The 20266-nt window shown below is 49.2% G+C and overlaps 1 protein-coding gene across 11 annotated transcripts in view; it reads left to right on the top strand.

The window, feature by feature from the left end:
• The window catches only part of LOC144721200 (E3 ubiquitin-protein ligase MIB2-like), a 65368-nt gene that overhangs the window by 18974 nt on the left and 26128 nt on the right, over positions 1 to 20266 (top strand). For 8 of the 11 annotated variants that reach the window (XM_078598618.1, XM_078598623.1, XM_078598619.1 and 5 more), the window contains exons 12-21: positions 392 to 548; positions 1626 to 1780; positions 3887 to 4013; positions 4668 to 4892; positions 6406 to 6584; positions 7918 to 7973; positions 9329 to 9452; positions 9612 to 9699; positions 11155 to 11291; positions 15192 to 15275. In XM_078598618.1, the coding sequence (XP_078454744.1) occupies positions 392 to 548; positions 1626 to 1780; positions 3887 to 4013; positions 4668 to 4892; positions 6406 to 6584; positions 7918 to 7973; positions 9329 to 9452; positions 9612 to 9699; positions 11155 to 11291; positions 15192 to 15275 (1332 nt within the window). Of the gene's footprint in view, positions 1 to 391; positions 549 to 1625; positions 1781 to 3886; positions 4014 to 4667; positions 4893 to 6405; positions 6585 to 7917; positions 7974 to 9328; positions 9453 to 9611; positions 9700 to 11154; positions 11292 to 11992; positions 12169 to 15191; positions 15276 to 20266 lie in introns of all 11 variants that reach the window. The other 3 variants (XM_078598620.1, XM_078598627.1, XR_013585861.1) reach the window with 2 other exon arrangements.

Below are 20266 nucleotides of genomic sequence, written 5' to 3'. Positions count from 1 at the left end.
TTTGTGTGCCTGCCTGAGAACATATTGAAGGTTGTGCCTTACCAACTTTAATTTAACGTTGCATTGTATAAGGTGCGTGTATCATGAAAGCACAAGTTTTAGGAACCATTTGGATCAATAATGTTACCAATACCATAAGCTAAGCTGCAGCTTTACCCTATATTGCAAGTAAAACGTTTGAGTGACAAAGGCACGCATTCATTTCAATCGCAGTGGGAAATGCAGAGGTGATTTCACGGTTGTCTATGTACGGTGCGAAAGAAGTTCAACATACATGCGTACACATCGCGTCACGTTGGCGTATGAATTTGCCCGACTTCTCGGTGCCTTGACGTTGGCGATTGAAAGGTGACGTGGCTGCCGTACGCGTGTGTGTGTGTGGGTTCACTAGGAATGAAGCGGCCATGGCAGGGCTGCTGGTGTCGCACAGAGCGCGGGTGAACAGCCGCAACCACGCAGGCCGCACGGCGCTACACCTGGCGGCCCGCAAGGGCTACGGGGAGGTGGCGCGCACCCTGTGCGAGCACGCCTGCGATGTCAACACCCAGGTAGCGTCGTTTGCCGGCTCGCTCGCCTGGGTGCTGGCGAGGTTGCTGAGTGCCGGCCCAACGGCCAGCGACAGGCAGCGATTGCAAAGTTGCGATGGATAATGTCGAGTTAATGCATTTCCCGAATTGGGCAAGGTTATGAGAACCTGCACAGAGGAACGATGGGAGGGAATTCCAGCCTAGGCGTGCAAGGACAAACAAATAACATATTCTAACATAAATTAATATATAGTGATACAAAGGAGGGAAATATTTATGCAGTGTCCCAGTCATATAACCCGGCAGAAAAGACAAAATCACAGTTAATTTTAAGGAATTGAATGTGTACAAGCGGTTGCTCTATATATTGATACATTTTGGTTAGTATTTTGCAGGTGGGCATTTGCTTTTGACATTGTACAGCTAAATTACAACTGAACCACCAAACTCAGTGTTATAATGAATTAATTTTAACCCTGTACAGGTAGTCCTCTACTTACGATGGAGATGCGTTACGACGACCCCATCATAAGTCAAAAATATCGTAAGTCGAAGATGGCCTAGCCTACCCAGGAGTCTTAAAGAATGGTGATAATTTAGCAAAACAGAGCAATTGACAGTACCATACTGTATAAACTATATACTGTATGTATTTATTGATACAATACTGTATTGCACAGTGAAATGTAAATTTAAAAAACAAAGGTTAATTCTTAGTCTACCTATATGAACTGCAATTTAATAGAAAGTTTTTTCAGGAAACAATCCTATCTGCTATGAAAACGTTTAACATGCATTGAACATATCGTATCGTGGTAACCCTAAAATGAAATCGCTAAAGCTACGTATCATCCATGCATTGAACGTATCGTAACGTATCATATTGTACTGTACTCATCAAGATTCGTACCTCGTACGCTGTTGCGTTTGCCTGCCGCACGAAATTTAAAATATTTTACAATTTTGTCGTATCGCTATCGCCATCGTAATATCAAAATATCGTAAGTCGGACCATCGTAACTCGGGGACTATCTGTAGTTGTAGCACATTGTCAACTTGTAAATGTAAGATTTCTATAATTGTGTTTTTTCCTGGCAGGATTCTACCAAAAATTCCCCGATCCACGATGCCATAGCTGAGAACTACGAGGAGGTGATTGAGGCTCTCGCCTCTGTGAAGACACTCGACCTGGAGCGGCAGAACGAAAGTGGATTCACACCTCTGCAACTCGCCGCTTTCAAGGGAAGCAAACTGTAAGAAACACCTTTTGTCTGCCTCAATGTTCACACTTTCCCATTCCAAGACGTCTGGCAGTCGCAGGGTGGGGTCCTGTTCACCGCAAGTGGCTCGGCATTAATTTTATTTAGAGAGGCGTAGCGCCGTTGTTTATAAAGCCATAGTACTCACTGCAGCGAATTGTAGCGACACTACAGCACTCTTTGATAGCTGGCGCCAAACTATGCCACACACCCTCCCGCATGGCCTTTTGCTTACGATTCTGTTGCGATGATGTACGTGTAAAACTGATGACATGTGGAATGGGAAATTGCTAACATCCCCTATGAAACCAATGGTATGTGGTATTTTATAATTAATTCATTTGCGGTAATAACGAGGGCGGCCCGCCACATTCCAACTGTGAACCTGTGCAATAAGTGGCCAACACGTTACCGCTGGGCCATGTCACACAGACCAGTATCACTGCTTGTATTGCTAGAGTATTAACGTTTACCAGGATCAAAACAAGAGTTGGACAGCATATGTCATGGAAACTATGCAACAAATTAATGATTTAAATCATCTGCATCATGATTGGCACCCAATCTCTGAAGTGTCGGTGATATTATCATACATTATTGGTTCTTTTGCATTATATGCCAATGTCTTTATATGATAATCTTCGTAATATGCAGACTACACTATATACAGTGTAATGTAACATTTCTGGATTGAAGATGTTTTTTTATCATCAGTAGAATGGGTTTAACCATTTCCATGTAGGCCAGTGTCTTATTCATGAGGGAAGTAATCTCAATGATATTTTTCCCAAACTGCCCTTTACCATAACTATAAAATCCATCTGACTTTTCTCGCCTTTTCCTGCAATTTTAGCTGAGCTACGGGTGTCATTATGAGACTGTTAATCCATTTAAATGCCTCACAGAGCACTGCAACCCTTTGTGCTAGAGAATGGTCCACAGAAGCAGATATCACAGAGCTACCTCTGAGCTCCCATCAAGTGACTTCTGCTCCACACAGCAGGGGGCAGCATCCCCTCCCCCCCAACTCTGCCAACAAGAGTAGTGATCGTTGCATGTCAGTACAACCATTAGTTGGAACTGTATTTTAACCAAATTTAATCTGATGGGTTTTTTTTGTGAAGTAATTTTTGTCTGTACAGTCATTGGTGTCTGAGACCATCACCTCACTACATTTGACAATTCGCTTTAATCGCAAGCTACTGCCTGGATTTGAACCCAGCTGAGTGAACTGATCTCTGACCTCTGAACCTACCGGCTACCTCATGAAATCCTTGTGCTTGATATGTCGTCAAATTTAACAGATTTTTTTACTAAAATTTTATTTTAATGTCCAGAACGTCCATCAAGGTGTAATGCATTATTAATGAATGATAATCACACAGCAGTATGACCAAGGTTAATTTAACTACACGTACACGGACTTGGTAATATGAATAATCATTTGAGTCTCATCCTATAAACCTGCATGAGTTTGCCATGATGTTGGTGACATGCATCGTATTGAGATGTGATATGAATCGACATTATGGGGAGTAGTAGCGCAGCGGTTAAGGCACTGCGCTATCAACCCGGCGGGCCGGGTTCGATTCTTGCTGACGGTCAGTCCTGGACCTCCCCTAAGGCAACTAAGCCTCAAATTAGTGGTGTGTGAAGATTAGCACTGAGGATACAAAGGCGGTCGGGCATGGTACTGGCCACCCACCCCTTCGTGTGCCCGGCCTTCATAGGTGCTTTCGAACAACTCTTGTTCCTACAGTCTGTTTAGGCTATACGGGTGATTTTTATCTTTGTCTGTACCGAGATGTGAGAGAGTTCCAGGTGTTCGCCAACACCTTGGATCATTGTTTCAATATTTGTGTCAGGTCCTGTTTAAGATCACTCAAGCTTTTCAGTAAAAAATAAAAACGTCACATATATAATACATATGTTGCCAGAATTACAATCACGGAGTCTTAATTATTATTTCCTAAAAATGGATGATGCATCCATGGACACTCTGCACCTGCACAGTTCTCCTAATGCCAAACCACGGTGGAATATCTCTACACGGCAATGGAAATTGTCCTGCAAATAGCCGTGCATTTGTGCTGCGTCTAGGGCAGTACAGCGGATCCTGGCCAAATCTCCAAAGCTGGTGGATGAGCAGAAGAGTGATGGGTTTGCTCCGCTACACCTGGCAGCCTACAACGGTCGCCTTGACGTCGTCCACATCCTGATCAAGCAGGTGACTCCTCTGCATGGGCTGCGTGCTTTATTTCTGCGACCGCACCTGGGCACCAGTTGTCTGTATTTCATATCAAAATAGTCCAAAAATCACGAGACATTAGTTCAGGAATGTAATTTTTCTTAAGTATGGGAGGTCAATAAATAAGTAGCACAAACGAAAGCAGCAAGAATTAACATTAGTTATAACATGCACTACCTAATCTAATCCAGATCACCCTGCAAAATTAAGCAGTGCTGTATGTATGTTGAATTTATTTTACATTGTACGGAGCCAACCGTGCCAATCGGAGTGCTCTTTCGTGTCTCAATGAGCTTATTTAATTTCCTGGTGAAATAAAGGATGCTGACTGCCTGGTTGACCTGTGCATGGCCGTTGTAAGATTATAAAAAGTAGCAACAACCATCACCACAGGCCTCATTGAATGGTGAGATAAGTTTTGCCCAGCCAGGCTCCTCTTTTACAGAGGGAATCCAACTCCAAACCAAAATATGATCAGCATTAAACAGAGATGTTTTAAATGTAGAATAACCCTATATCAACACGATAATATGTTTGTACTACCATCGTCTTTCCCCCAGTGAATCTAAAATCTGTAGCAATAGCCACAAGTTAAAGATGCACATCATGACCCTAACGGCATCTCCTGCGCAGGGCCGCTCTGCTGTGAACGCGAGGACGTGCGGGGGCCAGACGGCCCTCATGCTGGCGGCGGGCTGCGGCCACGTGGACGTTGTGTTCCTGCTCGTGCGCGAGGCCTGCAAGCTGGACGTTGAGGACGAGGGGGGCAACACGGCACTGCACCTCGTGCTCAAGGAGGCCGACCTCTTCTCCAAAGATTGCCACCTCCTCCAGGACGATAGCACCATCGTGCAGATCGTGAGTCTCTCCTTTCTCGGGCCACTCTCTGCCAACTTTACTCATTAATTCCTCCACTCAGGGGTGCAACAATTTTTTGGGGGGGGGTATGTGACAGCATTATGCGACGCATAGGAGCACACTTGGCCACAAGGGGGCTCCGGATTAACAGATAAATAAGTATGAAAAATATTCAAGAAAATATATTCATAAAAAACAGACCAAGCCCGATTCACGCATCTGGCTATAGTAATATCAATAGAGCAGTATAAAGTTGCGCGATCCACCCCCATACCAAAACATATTAAAATTCCTTCTGGGATTTGAATTCATGAGTCTCATAGCCACAGGAACCCTGAAAACCCACAATTATAGTTACAACCTTAATTAATTATCCTGAAAATACCAAATTAGCAAAGATAGTGGGATGACTTTTCCCATTAACAGCCCCCGCAATATTAGTTGGGTTCCCCTCAGTTCTCTCGGAGAGAGTCGCCCCATCCTTCAAGCTCCCCGCTTGCCATCCGATCTTTGCCCGCCCTTGCCAGCTCACACCTCCACCCTCTGCGCAGCGGGGCCATGAGGCTTTTATTTGTCAAAGCAATAATAGAGAATGCTTAAAAAAATATTTTCAACCAAGATTAGGATTGTCTTTCGTAGATTTAATGAAAGACACGGAATTTCAATGTCAATAATGAAAAGCATTATTTTCCATAAAATCGTGGGAAATCGATGGTGGAATTGAATAATTGAGAGCTTTTTATCAGGCACCATTTGAGTGTCCTTTCCACGTGACCGAATGCGCTGGCCACTGCACCACTGCTCCACCCATGTTCACTGTTGAGCTGTTGTCGTCTGCAACTCTTGGCTCATGAGTCCCTTTTGATGCCAATATATCATGACGAATGAAGTGAATCACATTTTCCAAGTGATACAATAGCAATTCATGGGTCTATATTCAGAACCATTGATTGATTCATCATTCAAAATGATGTATTCACAAAACATGCATAAAACCGTCCACATAGATTGTCACTATTTACTATTTAAGTAAATAGCTATTAAATTAGCATGCCATTTTATAGCTATCTACTTAAATATAAGTTAGTGGACCAAATGAGGCTCTACTAGATGAGACAGTATATACAAACACAATACTAATAATATATTAAAAGCATAACAAATATGAACAGGTGATTGATTGGCAACACTGCATCGTGACATTTAATAATTTCATGGTGGAGGCATGGGGAATTTTAGCGTCGGTTAATGACTTCCCTGTGCGCTCGCAAGTCAGACAGAGGGTTCACGCTGCAGATGATGCGTTGTTCATTGGGCTAACCGGGTCAACTCGTGTTTGCAGCGTGGCTCAACACGCAAGCCATCTTATGCGCGGCATATGACGCGCACTGTGTGTCGTGTGACGTGTTATGCGCAGCATGTGTCGCGTGACAGGCACCATGTGACGCGTGCTGTGTGAAGTGTGCCATATGCCATGTGATGTGCGCCGCGTAACTTGTGCTGTGCGCCTCAGCTGCGCGACTCTGGCCTGTTCGGTGCCGGGAGCATCTACGCTGGAGAAGCTCTTGCTTGCTTCCTGGTGAAGGAGGGCGCAAACCTCCGCCACACCAATGCCCGGGGCAAGGCACCCTTTGACTACATCCTGAAACCCGAGCTGAGAAAAACCCTCACAAAGTTGGAAAAAGCCTACAAGTATGTCCTCCACTCGAATCACAACTCACGGTGGCGCGTGTTGCCTGGGTCTCACGTGAGAAATATGATTCTTTAAGCAAAAATGGTTCTTTCGGTAGAGTCACGTAGTTAGAAATAAAATAAAATAAATCAAATCACGACGTTTCAATCGCAACACAAGCAATCCTCGTCAGGTGGAACACCCACAGCAAGAAAATGCTGAGGTAGGATTCCTGCAGTCACGAAAGTTTCAAATCAAGATCAAAACTGGTTTTGAAGAATTACAAAAAAAAATGTCACGGAGTCCTGTTTGATAAAGTGTTTTAAATGATGATTTGAAAGGAAGTTTCCGCAATATCAATAGTCAAATTAGCCATTGAGGCAGTGGAACAAGCCCTCTTTGGACAACAAGGGAAACAGATTCTATCCAATTTATGCACCACTCGTAGAGTAGATGTATACACAGACCAGACGATCAAAGTGGAGTCAATTCGGCCTTAATTGCTCCAATTCTGCTTTTGGAGTGCATCGGTAAGGAAAGGACAACCTGGAAAGAATAAAAGTAGCAACAATAGAGCGTAAAATCCAGGCATAAATTATCCAATGATATCTGGTAACACATTCTCTGTGTGCTCATGGCTCCATAGCGTCTGAACAAAAATAAACCGATTCACCAGAGGGTAAAATACTACAGTCCTGTAATGACACCCCGACCGAGAACAGACAAAAAGGGAGTGGAAATTGTGAGGGAGGGGGTGAGCGGTTGGGTGAGTGCAGAATATTACGAATATCTCAATGCATCAAAGTATTAACATCTTTGTCAATAAAAGTCATAGAAACATATATCTTAAATGTCAAACAAATTATTCGAATATTTTCTATGAGTTAAATTCCTCTATGTTTGTATTTGTGGTGTTTTTCTTAGTGATTGAATTCAGTACACAAAAACGTACTTTGCATTATGCGTACGATGAGTGTGCAAGGACATCTCTTGCGTTCGCAATGATCAGATTGTTGGCAGTTGTAACGCAACATACACTACGTATCTTCAGTACAGAGTAATCATACACGTGTCACATTCAAGAGGCATGTTACTGTAAGGATGTGACGATTACCATATACTCTAGATTATAAGGCGCTCTGAAAAAGTTAGACGCACGAAAAACTTTGGGCCCGGTATTCATAAAGTTATCCAAGTATTATCATGCAAATGCAGACCTACCGAATTATTTAATTCTAAGTTGCACCTTCAACATTTGCTTGAAATACAGGGGGAAAGTGCACGTTATAATCCCGACAAAACGGTAACACTACTGTTGTGGAACTTTTTTTTAATGTTTTTGTTTCTCCTTAGTGGGGACGAAGAGGCGGAAGAAGAAATTCCCAAAGCCAAAAGCCAACCTGTAAGAGGTATTGTTGGGAAGCATCTCCATTGATGTCCCTGAGCCAGTGGTAGAAACTCCACATTCTCATGCCAGGAGCCATACTCTGTATAGGCAATCACTGTTGCTTTGTTACAGAGTGGAACTCGTTTTCCTGACCGCACAGGAAGGATAAGCTGAGTAGATGCCCAATTAAGATTCGACTTTGTAAACTTCCAATTTGCTCGTGAAGCACTCGGGCCACATCATCACAAGACGGTTGCTGCCATACAGCCCGTGCAGTATGAGTGCCGTTGAGCTGGTGGGAGGATGAAGCCTGCTGAATATCGTGTTCTTATAGCTGCCTGACTGGTAATGGGCAAAGCAGTGAGTGATAGTGACACTCGCACTCACAAGTGATCCCACGGGCCTCTGTTGGGCCTTATTTTTTTCGTATTCCTGATGAAGATGCAGAGCAACAACTACAATTTCACATTCAGGTGGTCAAGCCAGATAACCGCGTAAGGAGCAGTAGAGTGTATCGTTGCAATGTCTCCTTGGTATTTTTGGATCGGGCATTGCGTCATACATTTTACGGTCTGTTCTGGATGACCACAGTTGCACACTACTGGAGAGTTTTACATTTGTGCATCAGGTATCTGCATCTGCCATGGTTTGTACGCATGCAATTTAGGGTGAAGCACGAGCTTCGTGGAAGATAAACCCAGGGATTTTTTGCGTTGGGCCTCATTACTTATAAATCCTTTGTTCATGGAAAACTACAGGAACCTTGCGATGGTCCATAATGAAAAGTGTCAGAACAGCGGCTGAAGTACAGTGAGGGAAAAAAGTATTTGATCCCCTGCTGATTTTGTACGTTTGCCCACTGGCAAAGAAATGATCAGTCTATAATTTTAATGGTAGGTTTATTTGAACAGTGAGAGACAGAATAACAACATAAAAATCCAGAAAAACGCACGTCAGAAATGTTATAAATTGATTTGCATTTTAATGAGAGAAATAAGCATTTGACCCCCTCTCAATCAGAAAGATTTCTGGCTCCCAGGTGATCAAATACTTTTTTTTCCTCACTGTAGCTTTGCATTTTTCACGTGAAAACTAGCAATGGTTGTTTTGAGTGAGCGGAGACTTGAAAACTCAAATCCAGCACTTTCTGTAAATGATGGGAACATGCGCCACAACAAGAAAATGTATCGTACAAGCTGGAAAGAAACAGATTTAGCAAACAGAGCAGTGGACTCGGGATTGCTGCGTGTGATTGTGTCGTGGCTTGTGTGGTGGCACGGCCCAGCATGTAGTGGGTTATTGGAGCAGTATGATATGATCCGAGTTGGCAGTGCATGAATTCGACAGGGCAATGACACCACCTCAATGTTCCAACAGATGTCAAGGCCAAGGAGGACAGTGACAGCACAGATGAAGATGATCACTCAACCATCAGAAAAAACAGGAGATATTCTTCTTCTTCATCATCATCTTCATCAGAAGAGGACTTGAACTCCGAGCGGTATGAAAAGTGCACCTACATTCATCGATGCTTCCATCTCTGAAGTTGGACTCCTGTAAACAAAGTCAGCCAGCCCTTACCATTGACGTACTAAATATGGCCTGCATTGATCGTGAAGGCCGTGTTTTCTGCATTGTGCGTGTATGTGTTGTGGGACAGGCTGGGTGCAAGCAAAGGCAAGTCGCAGGGTCTCCCGACATCAGACTTGCTCCCCACTCACTGGGACCACATGTCGGATTACTTCAAGGTAAAGCTTTTTTTAATGAAGTTACCAATACCAATCCACAGTACTGAGCTGGCAATGTTCAAATCCTGGGGTGTAATCCACATGGCCATGTGTTATTAACCGGGTTCTCAAGTATACTGAGCCGATGGTCATAGCCCAGTGGCCATGTAAAGAACACACCATCAGTTTTGCAGGAGTAAGGAAACAGCACCATGAATCTGGCAAGCAGAGGCTATGGCTAACATCAGTGGCGAGTGACATCTGAATCAATCCTGGGTCCCTCACTTCACCAACCCACACTGTCCAATGTGGTTAAGTACGGTAAACAAAAAAGACCTCCTATGACAGACACAGCTGTCATTACTTTAATTTTTATCCAACTATACCATTACAACCATTCTTAAAAATTATCAAATCATATTCATGATTTTTAAGACATTTTTTTTCCGTCGTCTTAATATGTGTAGTGAGTTTCGATTTAAAGCTTTCGTGACTGCAGGGATTCATATTGTTGGTTCTTTCGGTAAAGTCACAGAAGGGAAATAAGAAAAAAATAATACATAAAAAATTCTCGCGATGTTTCGATTGCAACACAAGCAATTATCAGGTGTGAAAACCACAGCAAGAAAATTTTCTTGCTTTGGTTTTCACCGCAAGAATTTTCACAGGAAAATTTTCTTTATGTGGTTTTCACACCTGATGACGATTGTTTGTGTTGCAAACGAAACGTCGTGAGAATTTTATTGTTTTATTTTTATTATTATATTATTTCCCTTCTACGTGACTTTACCGAAAGATTAAGAATATGTGTAGTGAGTCCAACTGAGTCGCAGACGTTGTCTTGGGAGCAACACTAGTTATTACATCAACTCAACACAACATAACGTAACCTACACTTGGGTGTTGAACGCCCATCTAACCACGCTACGGCAGAACTAGACACGGTTCCGCTATCCCGGTCCGGACTACAAGCTGGGTCCCAGACCACGTGGCTGGAGGCTTCTTCAACCCGACGTGGATCTTCTTCACCAACAACTCGAAGAACCCCGAGCCCCTCACGGGGCCCCGTTATATCGGCCCGGGCTGGTGCTGGCTCCGCCCCTCGCCCCGCCCACCTTCTAGATCTCTTGAGCCCTTTCCCGAAGGCTCCCGAGAGCTCCTCTACCACGTGACCGCCCAGCGGCCCCCGTCCACCGGTGGCCCCCCTCCAATATCATCTGGTCACGTGTCGGCAGGTCAACCAGCGTGAAGTTATCTTCCAGAGCCAATATTTTCCTATAGAATGAATGGAATATGATTCTGGAACAAAAATATCTATACATATAGATTTTTATTTAAAGTAATGCTGAATGCAACTACCCAGCAGTACATTTTAAAACAATATTTTGTATATTTGGGTAATTACCAAATGTTATTCTTGAGTGCAAAACTGTCAGTGTAAGCTTGTGATGTAACACGTGTCCAACGTTGTCACAGATTGTGGAACTACACAACGGGTCCAGTGAATTCAGAAAAGTGAGCCGCATGTTCCTGAAGACGATGGAAATAAAGAACGCTGTGATTAAGCGCATCAAGCGAGTGCAGAATGAAGAGCTGTGGCTGTCCTTCAGCAGGTACAGAGCCGGTGTGAGCCTTTTCTCTTTAGAAACTAACAACTAAGATGTAACATTATTGACTAGTTTGTTAGAGAAACATAACAAGTAAGCGCACACATTATTTTAGTGTTTTGGTTATTGTCTTCCCCCCGCACCTGTTGATTAGCATAATTGGCTACATATGGTGCAGAAGAAGTTCAAAATACATACGTACATATTTTCTGTTCACTCTTTTAAGGACGCTACATTGTATGCCAATAATAATAATTTAATGAGACAATTTCCACTCCTGGCTCGAGCCACAAACAGAGATGAGAGCTCATTTGAGCATGAATGCTTGACTTTTATCTTCTTATATATAAATGTAATTTTTTGTCTCTGTGTCTGTTTGTTCACACGCTTGCGAGGGATTTGGCTCTCAAACGGTGGGGTTTATGTTAAGACCCGCGGTTGGCGAACACTATTCCTTGTTCACGTCCGTCACCTTTAAATTAGTTAAATGAGCGATTTAGTGATATTTTTATTTAATTATTTATTGCTCACGCTCGGCCATACCAACTCACGCATTTTTGGTGGGAGGGACGGACCATACCAAGTCACACGCGTTCGATGGGGGTGAGGGGGAATTTTTCTTTCGTGTTAAAAATGCTACAAAAAAACACAACGCTGCGGTACATTCTTCACTGTGTGATGTCCTCTTCTCCCCCCCCCCCCCCCAGTTACTACTATAGAGTCCGTACATATTAATATAGCGCTTAGATAGTATTATTCCTGCGCGGCCGGGGGGATGGTGGCCCCCCCCAGTAGCGGCCCAGCCCCCAGCCTACCAGCTGGGCAATCTAGGCAAGGCCGGGGGCTCTGCACGGGACTAGGCCTCACCACGCCACTCTGCCAGGTTCGTGGTTTGTGCTATACAGTCGATATATACTGCTATAGAGTCAGCATGTACTACTGTTGTGATAGGTTCCACCACAGTATACTCTGCTGTAATCATAGCAGGTACCACCACAGTCAGTATGCACTGCTGTAATCATACCAGGTGCCACCATATTCAGTATGCACTGCTGTAATCGTAGCAGGTACCACCACAGTATGCACTGTTGTAAATCATAGCAGGTACCACCACATCCAGTATGCACTTCTGCTGTCAAAGCATGTACCACCACAGTATGCACTGCTGTTATCATAGCAGGTACCATCACTGTCAGTATGCACTGCTGTAGTGAAAGCACGTACCACCACAGTGAGTATGCACTGCTATAGTGAAAGTAGGTACCACCAAAGTCGGTATGCACTGCTGTAGTGAAAGCACACACCAGCACAGTCAGTATGCACTGCTCTGGTGATACCAGGTACCACCACAGTGGGTCCATGTGTGTGTGTGTGTCTTAGTCGATATCTGTGTCTTTGTAAGTGCATATGTGTAGGTCAATTTGTGTGTGAGTCTATGTATGTGTGTGTGTGAGTCGATGTGTGTGTCTGTCTTTTTCACCCGGGCAACGCCGGGTACTTACCGCTAGTGTTTTATAAACATAACATTTATTTTTTATAATGTAATTGCCTCAATTACATCAACCCTCCATGGAATGTCACGCAAGTTATCTCTACCCATTCAGGTTAAACGTCCTAAAGCAGAGTAACAATACGTGCAAAAGGTGATTTATATGTCAGCAGAAGGTGCCATTGTGACCGTTAGATCGCTCCTGCCATAATCTCTTGAATGTCTCGTGACATCACCATGTGATAGCCTCCCGTCTCGCACCCCACACATACTTTGTGTGTACCCTTGATCAAGTCCAATCACTCAAGAGGCCACCTCCAAAAGTTATCTCGTACGTGGGGCCCGACTGGGCTGAACGTTATTCAGGGTAACTCACGTTACAGGAATTTGTTAACTTGTTCTGCCTTGGAGGCAGAACAAGGTAAGGCCATATGGCAACATTGAACACTTGACACACAACGGGACCCAGACTGAGTGTAGATTCATGGGAAAGCCCTTTACCCGCACTCAGACCCCTTCTCCAGCCTCCTAAAGAGGGACCACAGGGATATAACATGTAAACTCCAAATATACAGCAGCAGGTGTCAGGGTCGGAATCGAACCCATGACCTCCTGTATACCAGGCGAGGTAGTTAACGTCTCGCCAGCAGCAGTAGGACAATGGAACAACCGTTCACCAGTTGTAGCCTTTTTGAGGATCATCCGTGTGCGGCACAGCCTTCATTGCCTACTGCTGCCTTGCACCTCGCGGGGCTTTATGTGGGCAACCGCTACCTCAGAACAGTTTGGCTGGCACTGTGTAAGAGCGACAATGACGGCATCCTAAAACTTTGTGTAAATGATGAGAAACTCACAAATAATTTAAATACGGTACATGCAGAGGGTTATTTGTAGCAATTGTGACCATGGGATTGGTCCTCCCATCGTGCCTTGCATGTGTAATAAAGGACTCCTTCACACTCCGTTGTTCTCCGTGTCCTTTATTGGGTTCTTCCACGCACCCGCTGTTCCTCGCTCCAGCCTCACCTTCCGCCCGTCCGTGCGCCCCGCGCACGCTCCCCTGTGGCTCTCGCCCACGCCGTCACCTGGCTCCCTTCCATGTGCTCTCCCTCACCCGGCCCGGCCACACCGCCCTTCGGGTACTCCGCACACGCTCCCTTCTGTGTCTCTCTCCGTGCGATCCCGCACGCTCCCCTGTCTGGCCGCCCCCACGCTCGCTGCCTTCCCGTGGGCGCCTATCCCTTCTCGACCACGTGGCAATGGCGCCACGGCTCCTTCCACCCTCCTGCGTGCGTCCCCCTTTGGTTCTGTCTCTCCTCTCCCCCTTCTTCCGCTCCTCCTCTTATATTTCCCTCTCCCACGTGACCCAACTCCACCTTCCGTCCTGCCTCTGCCTCTGCCTCCGCACCCCCCCCCCCCCGTTCACCCCGCTCCCATTGGAGCGAGGTGAGCAGTGGCCCCTCCCACACGCTCTCACTACACAGGCGCGTGTGAGCGGCGCGGAGGCCGGCAACCACCCTGTCCTTGCTCGCATTACACGACCCCCCCCCCCCCTGATAAAAAAAGCCAGCCGTCCTCGGCTGCAAACAGAACAAAAGTAATGCGAGCAACACACAACACAGTCATACAAGGACACTGGAGATTATAGTAACAACAATTAACAAAATGAAAGGGATTTTGAACCGCGTGCGAGTTGCTGGCCCGTCCTGCACGGGGCCGCCCCCCCACGCGGACCGCGGCCGCGACGGGGTTTTAGGAGCGACGGGACTGCACCCGCCCGCCGCTGTTGGAGGCCCGTCACTCCCCGCGTCCCATTCCCCAACAGGGCACGTCATCGAGTCCTCCCGCGACTGCATCCGAGGTGGGGTTGTAGGGGCAGCGGGGTCAAGTGTCCCCGTCGCCGTGGTAGGCCCACCCGGAGCAGGAATCCCCATGTCCGGCAGGATCACAGCCGGTCCGTCTACAGGAGGCACGACAGGCTTGTTTGTAGGTTGAACAGGCAAGGTCAGTGGCGCGTCGGTCGCAACAGACACCGGCAAGGCAACATTAGGAGATGACGCATCCGTCCGTGGGGCCAAATAGGGTTTCAATCGGGACGTGTGAACGTACCAACGCCGCGCTCCGAACCGAACACGCGCGGACTGCGAACTAGGAACCTCAACAAGCACCACTGGCCCCTGCCACGGCCTATGCAACTTAGGGGAGGTCGCCACCGGCACCTGCGGGCAGTGCAGCCAGGCCATGTCCCCCACTCGCCAGGGGGACTAACCATGCGAGCGTCGTGCGCAACGTTCGTTCCAGGCCTGGGTCTTGGCAGTAGCCAATCGGGCCCCCTCCCGCGCCTCCGCCACGCGACGAACGGTGTCCCGAATGTACTCGGGGAGAGGTTTAACAGGACCCTTCACCCCTGTGCCCAGCTGCACGTCCACCGGCGGCACGTTCTCGCGGCCGTACATCAAAAAGAACGACGAGTACCCCGTCGACGCATGTGGCATCATACGGTAAGCGGAGAGCACCCCAGGGATATGCAAGTCCCAATCAGCCTGCTTTTCACTAACCGTATGACAGAGCATCGCCGTCAGGGTCCGATTAAGACGTTCAACCATCCCATCCGTCTGCGGATGGTAGGGAGACGTCCGTACCTTCTTGGTCCCCAGTGCAGCGCATACTTCCGCCAATAATTTGGAAGAAAAATTTCGCCCTTGGTCCGTAAGTAACCTTTCAGGTGCCCCTTTGTCCATTACATACCCGAACAGAAACGCCTCCATAATAGACGCCGCCGACTGATCGGCTAAGGGCCAGGCCCCCGGCCAGCGGGAAAGATATTCCACTCCAACCAATAAAAATTTGTTACCCCGAGCGGAGGGCGGAAAAGGTCCCAAAATATCCAACGCCACCAATTCATTCATGCGTGACACCTGTATGGACTGCACTGGAGGAACATATGGGTGTTTGGGTGGTTTCCGTCGGGCACAGTCGGAGCACGCCCGAATGTGCCCGACGACATCAGTCGTCATGCCATGCCAAAAATAATCCCGTTGTAATGTCAACAAGGTTTTCTGCACTCCGAGATGTAACAACTTCTCAGAATGCAGAATCCGCATCAATTCATATCGCAGCGATACCGGCACAACAAGACGCCAGCGATCGTGCAAGCCTTCTCTCCACATCAGCAAGCCATCCCGGAGAGCAGCTCCCGGCATCCCATCGGACAACGGGCTACCGCGCCCCTTTGCAGCCCGACCCCGCAAGGCCCCCAGTGAGTCATCGAGCAATTGCTCGCGAACCCATACCGAACGTGGCAGATTCAAAACCCCATCCGCCGGCTCTGGGCACGCGGGAGTCTCAGGCACCTCCACCGTGGACATCACCGGCCGCGGTGGCAGCGGAGCCCGCGTGCACCTATTCGTGCCCGCAGTGCAAGCGCAAGGGGGCCCCTGCGGCAATCTAGAAAGTGCGTCCACGTTCGCGTGATGCGAACCCTTCCGATACTGAATTTCAAACGAAAACTCCTGCAGGGTTTCCAGTCATCGTGCCAATTGGCCAGACGGTTGATCAACCGTCAGAGCATATTGCAGAGCCGCATGATCCGTGCGCACAATAAACGTCCGACCGTATAAATACGGCCAGTATTGGCGTAGAAAATGTACTATGGCCAACAGTTCCTGACGAGTAACGCAGTAGCGGGTCTCCGCCGGAGACAGCACACGGCTTCCGTAAGCCACTACGCGTTCGACGCCGTTCCTAGATTGGGACAGGACGGCCCCAATCCCCGTGTGACTCGCATCGGTATCCAGGATAAATGGCCGAGTAAAATCCGGATAGTCCAGCGTCGGTGCCGAGGCCAACCGGTCGCGTAGGCCCTGAAATACCGTCTCCTCCGCCGGTCCCCAACTGAACCGTCGGCCCTTTGCCATAAGGAGGTGTAATGGCCTCGTGATTGTGGCAAAGTCCGGTATGAACCTGCGGTAATAGGACGCGAACCCGACGAACCAGCGCATGTCCCCCACTGAGGCCAGAGTCAGCCAGTTTCGGATGCACGCCGTCTTCTCAGGGTCCGTGGCTACCCCATCCGAGCTGACTATATGGCCCAAATAGCTCATGGATCTCTGCAACAGGTGGCACTTTTTAGGCTTAAACTTCAAATTAGTGGAACGCATCCTCGCAAACACCGCGTCCAATCGCCGCAGATGCTCGTCAAACGTGCGGCTGAAGACGATAACATCGTCCAAATATATTAGACATGTGTCCCACTGCAACCCGGTCAACACGAGTTCCATCAATCGTTGGAACATCGCCGGGGCGGCGTTCAACCCCATGGGGAGACAATTAAATTGAAACAAGCCCTGCGGCGTACGGAAAGCCGTCTTTTCCCTCGAGGACTCGTCGAGGAGAAGCTGCCAAAATCCCGATGAAAGATCGAGAGTCGAAAAAAATGTATCCCCAGACAAGGCATCGAGGGAATCATCCATACGTGGCAGGGGGTACGCGTCCGCAACCGACACTTTATTCAACCGACGAAAATCGACACAAAACCGCAATTTCCCATCCTTCTTCTTGACCAGGACCACTGGAGCACCCCACGGACTGTTTGACGGGGAAATAATGTCGGCGGCCAACATATCCTCCACCGCGCCCCGTATGTGATCCCGCTCCAATGGACTCAGCCGATGCGGGTTCATCCGAATCGGAGCGGCAACCTCCGTATCAATATGGTGGGAGAGCAGAGTAGTGCGTCCCAAATCGAAATCGTCCGAACTAAAAACGTCGGAATACTTCCCCAACAGCGTGCGAAGCGCGAACCGTTGGTCCCCAGTTAAAGACCCATTTTCCGCGCACAATTCTGCAATCCAGCGATCGTCCTGTGCCGTGGAGGTCGAGACCCCCCCTACGAGGCCCCGGAGGCCCCCATTGTCATGGGCCGTGAAAGCAGTCGTAGCATGAGCTAAAACCGCTCCGGCCCGCACACTAACATTCTCTGCAGTCCCATTCAATACCTGCAAAAACGGGGGTTGCACGGGCCGAACAATCGTCTGCGCCCCCACTAACGTCAAGCCCCCCGTTACAACATTGGACGGCGACAACAAGACACCTGCCGCCCTCTCGATTTCTGGGAGTGGTTTCCGATAACGCAGCGGAATAAGCAATTGCGATCCAGGTGGAACATCAACCGATACCTCGGAGAGCGCCTGCACCTGGTGGTCAGTAACGGACTGGCCCCAGGGTGATGGTAAGAAGGAAATCTGGCGGCCCCTCGGTAATTGAATACAATTTTGATCCACCCGAATCTGAATGGGCATTTTCGCCAGAAAATCCATTCCCAACAAACAGGGCACCCAGAGGGACCTAGAAATTAACACCATCCCAGATACCGAAACACCCCAACCGCTATGCTGGCGTCCACCTGACCCACAATGCCCATACTACCCCCATTTGCCGCTATGCACGAGTCATAAACCGGTCACACCCGCTCCGGAGGAATGGACAGAAGGTGAAATATGACGTCCGAGATAATAGTTGCGGACGCACCCGAGTCCACCAAAATACGCACGTCCACCCCTTGGATGGAACCCGGCACAGTGGAAGACCCAGTAGCAGCCGCAACTACCCTCCATGCCAATTTGCGCCACTGCGTGAGCGAGCGACGCGGCTCTTCTCGCGCTCCCCCCGCTAGTAACATTATCCGGACCCCGCGGCGAAAGTGATGCATGAGGTGACGGGCCTTTCCGGGTGTCTGATGCGTACCGACTTGCCTGTCGTGCTTGTTCTTGACTCGTCGCAGCCTTGGCAGGGGCCTCCTGCTGGAGCGACGGGCGAGGGCGAGCCCAGCATTCTCTGGCAAAGTGACCCAGACGGCCGCAGCGGAAGCACAGCAGGTCGGTCCGCCGTCCGGCGCCCCCCCTGTCCTGGCAATCCCGCAACGGTGGCGCCGGCCCCAACTCCGCACCCCCGCGAGTAGGCGGCTGGGTCGCCGCCGCCGTCAACTCCGCAGGCCCCCTCTCGTCCCTCACATACACGGCCTTGGACGGATCCCACCCCGTGGTGCCGCCCTCGATCTTGGGGCTCCCTGTCCAGGCCGTCACCTGCTTCCAGCGGTGCAGGTTAAATTGCGCGTCCGAGCATTTAGCCGCTATCCGGGAGGTCAGTTGTTCGTGACCGCACACCGGCATAGGAATGCCCAAGTCCCTGGATAGCTCCAACATCTTCCCTAAAATCAAGGGCTCCAACAAGTCCGGCTCCGTGTCCGGGTATGCGGCCATGGCCAACTCCAGGACAGCACCCCGGAAAGCCACAGGAGATTCCTCTGGAGCCGTTGCCGTTGAATGAACCTGCGATGAGCATCGTCCGGGGGCTCATAAGCCTCTGCCATCTCTTCAAAAACGGCCTTGAGCGTCGTTTTCCTTGCGGCTTTAATGGAGCGGAAAAATCGGACCGATTCGTCATCGAGGAGTGTCGGCAGGACTTCCAGAGCCTCCGCATCCGTCCACTTTGCAGAGCGGACTGCCGCCTCGAAGCGGCAGGCGAACGCACTCCAGTCGCCTCCGATGGAAAATTCTTTCAGCGTCGTCAGACGATGGCTGCGGTTCCCCGAGTCGCCACAATCTGCTGACGGAAGTCGACACGGTGACCAGACGACCACATCTTCCCGCGTTGACAAGACGGCAGCTGCACGCAGTGAAAAGATGGCGGCCTCCCGCAGTGACAAAATGGCGGCTTCCCGCGGTGACAAGATGGCGGCACCCCGCGCTTCGTCCACGGCGCCGCCCAAGATGGCGGCTTCCCGCGCTTCGTCCACGGCCTCACCCAAGATGGCGGCGTCTTGCCGCGTGGCGGAGAAGGCGGGAAGCGTCGCACGGGCCCCAATGGCGGACGGCTCCCCACTCGGTCAATCCGGCCTCGTCGTCGCCGTCAGCAGAGCGCACAGTTGTGTGAGCGTGGCCCGCAGCAACTCCAGTTGAGCCGTGATGTGTCGCCAGCCCTCCTCGGCGCCCGCTGCAGCAGACGGCCCCGCCGCTCCTATGACCTCTTGCACCCCCAGCGTGTCGCCTGTCAGCACCTCGCCTCCTCCTTCTGTCGTCGGGAACGCCGCTGTTGGTGGACTCTCGTCCTCGTCGTCCGAGGATGGTGCAGGTACGATCCTCTTCTTAAAATGCTTGGACATCTTGGTTCACTTCTGACACCAGTGTAATAAAGGACTCCTTCACACTCCATTGTTCTCCGTGTCCTTTATTGGGTTCTTCCACGCACCCGCTGTTCCTCGCTCCAGCCTCGCCTTCCGCGCGTCCGTGCGCCCCGCGCACGCTCTCCTGTGGCTCTCGCCCACGCCGTCACCTGGCTCCCTTCCGTGTGCTCTCCGTCACCCGGCCCGGCCACACCGCCCTTCGGGTACTCTGCACACGCTCCCTTTTGTGTCTCTCTCCGTGCGATCCCGCACGCTCCCCTGTCTGGCCGCCCCCACGCTCGCTGCCTTCCCGTGGGCGCCTATCCTTTC

The sequence above is a fragment of the Lampetra planeri genome, chromosome 11 (assembly GCF_965212315.1).
Source record: "Lampetra planeri chromosome 11, kcLamPlan1.2.h2, whole genome shotgun sequence".
Lineage (NCBI taxonomy): Eukaryota > Metazoa > Chordata > Hyperoartia > Petromyzontiformes > Petromyzontidae > Lampetra > Lampetra planeri.
The sequence above is the reverse complement of the archived record's forward strand: the minus strand, read 5'-3'. Positions and strand labels throughout refer to the sequence as shown.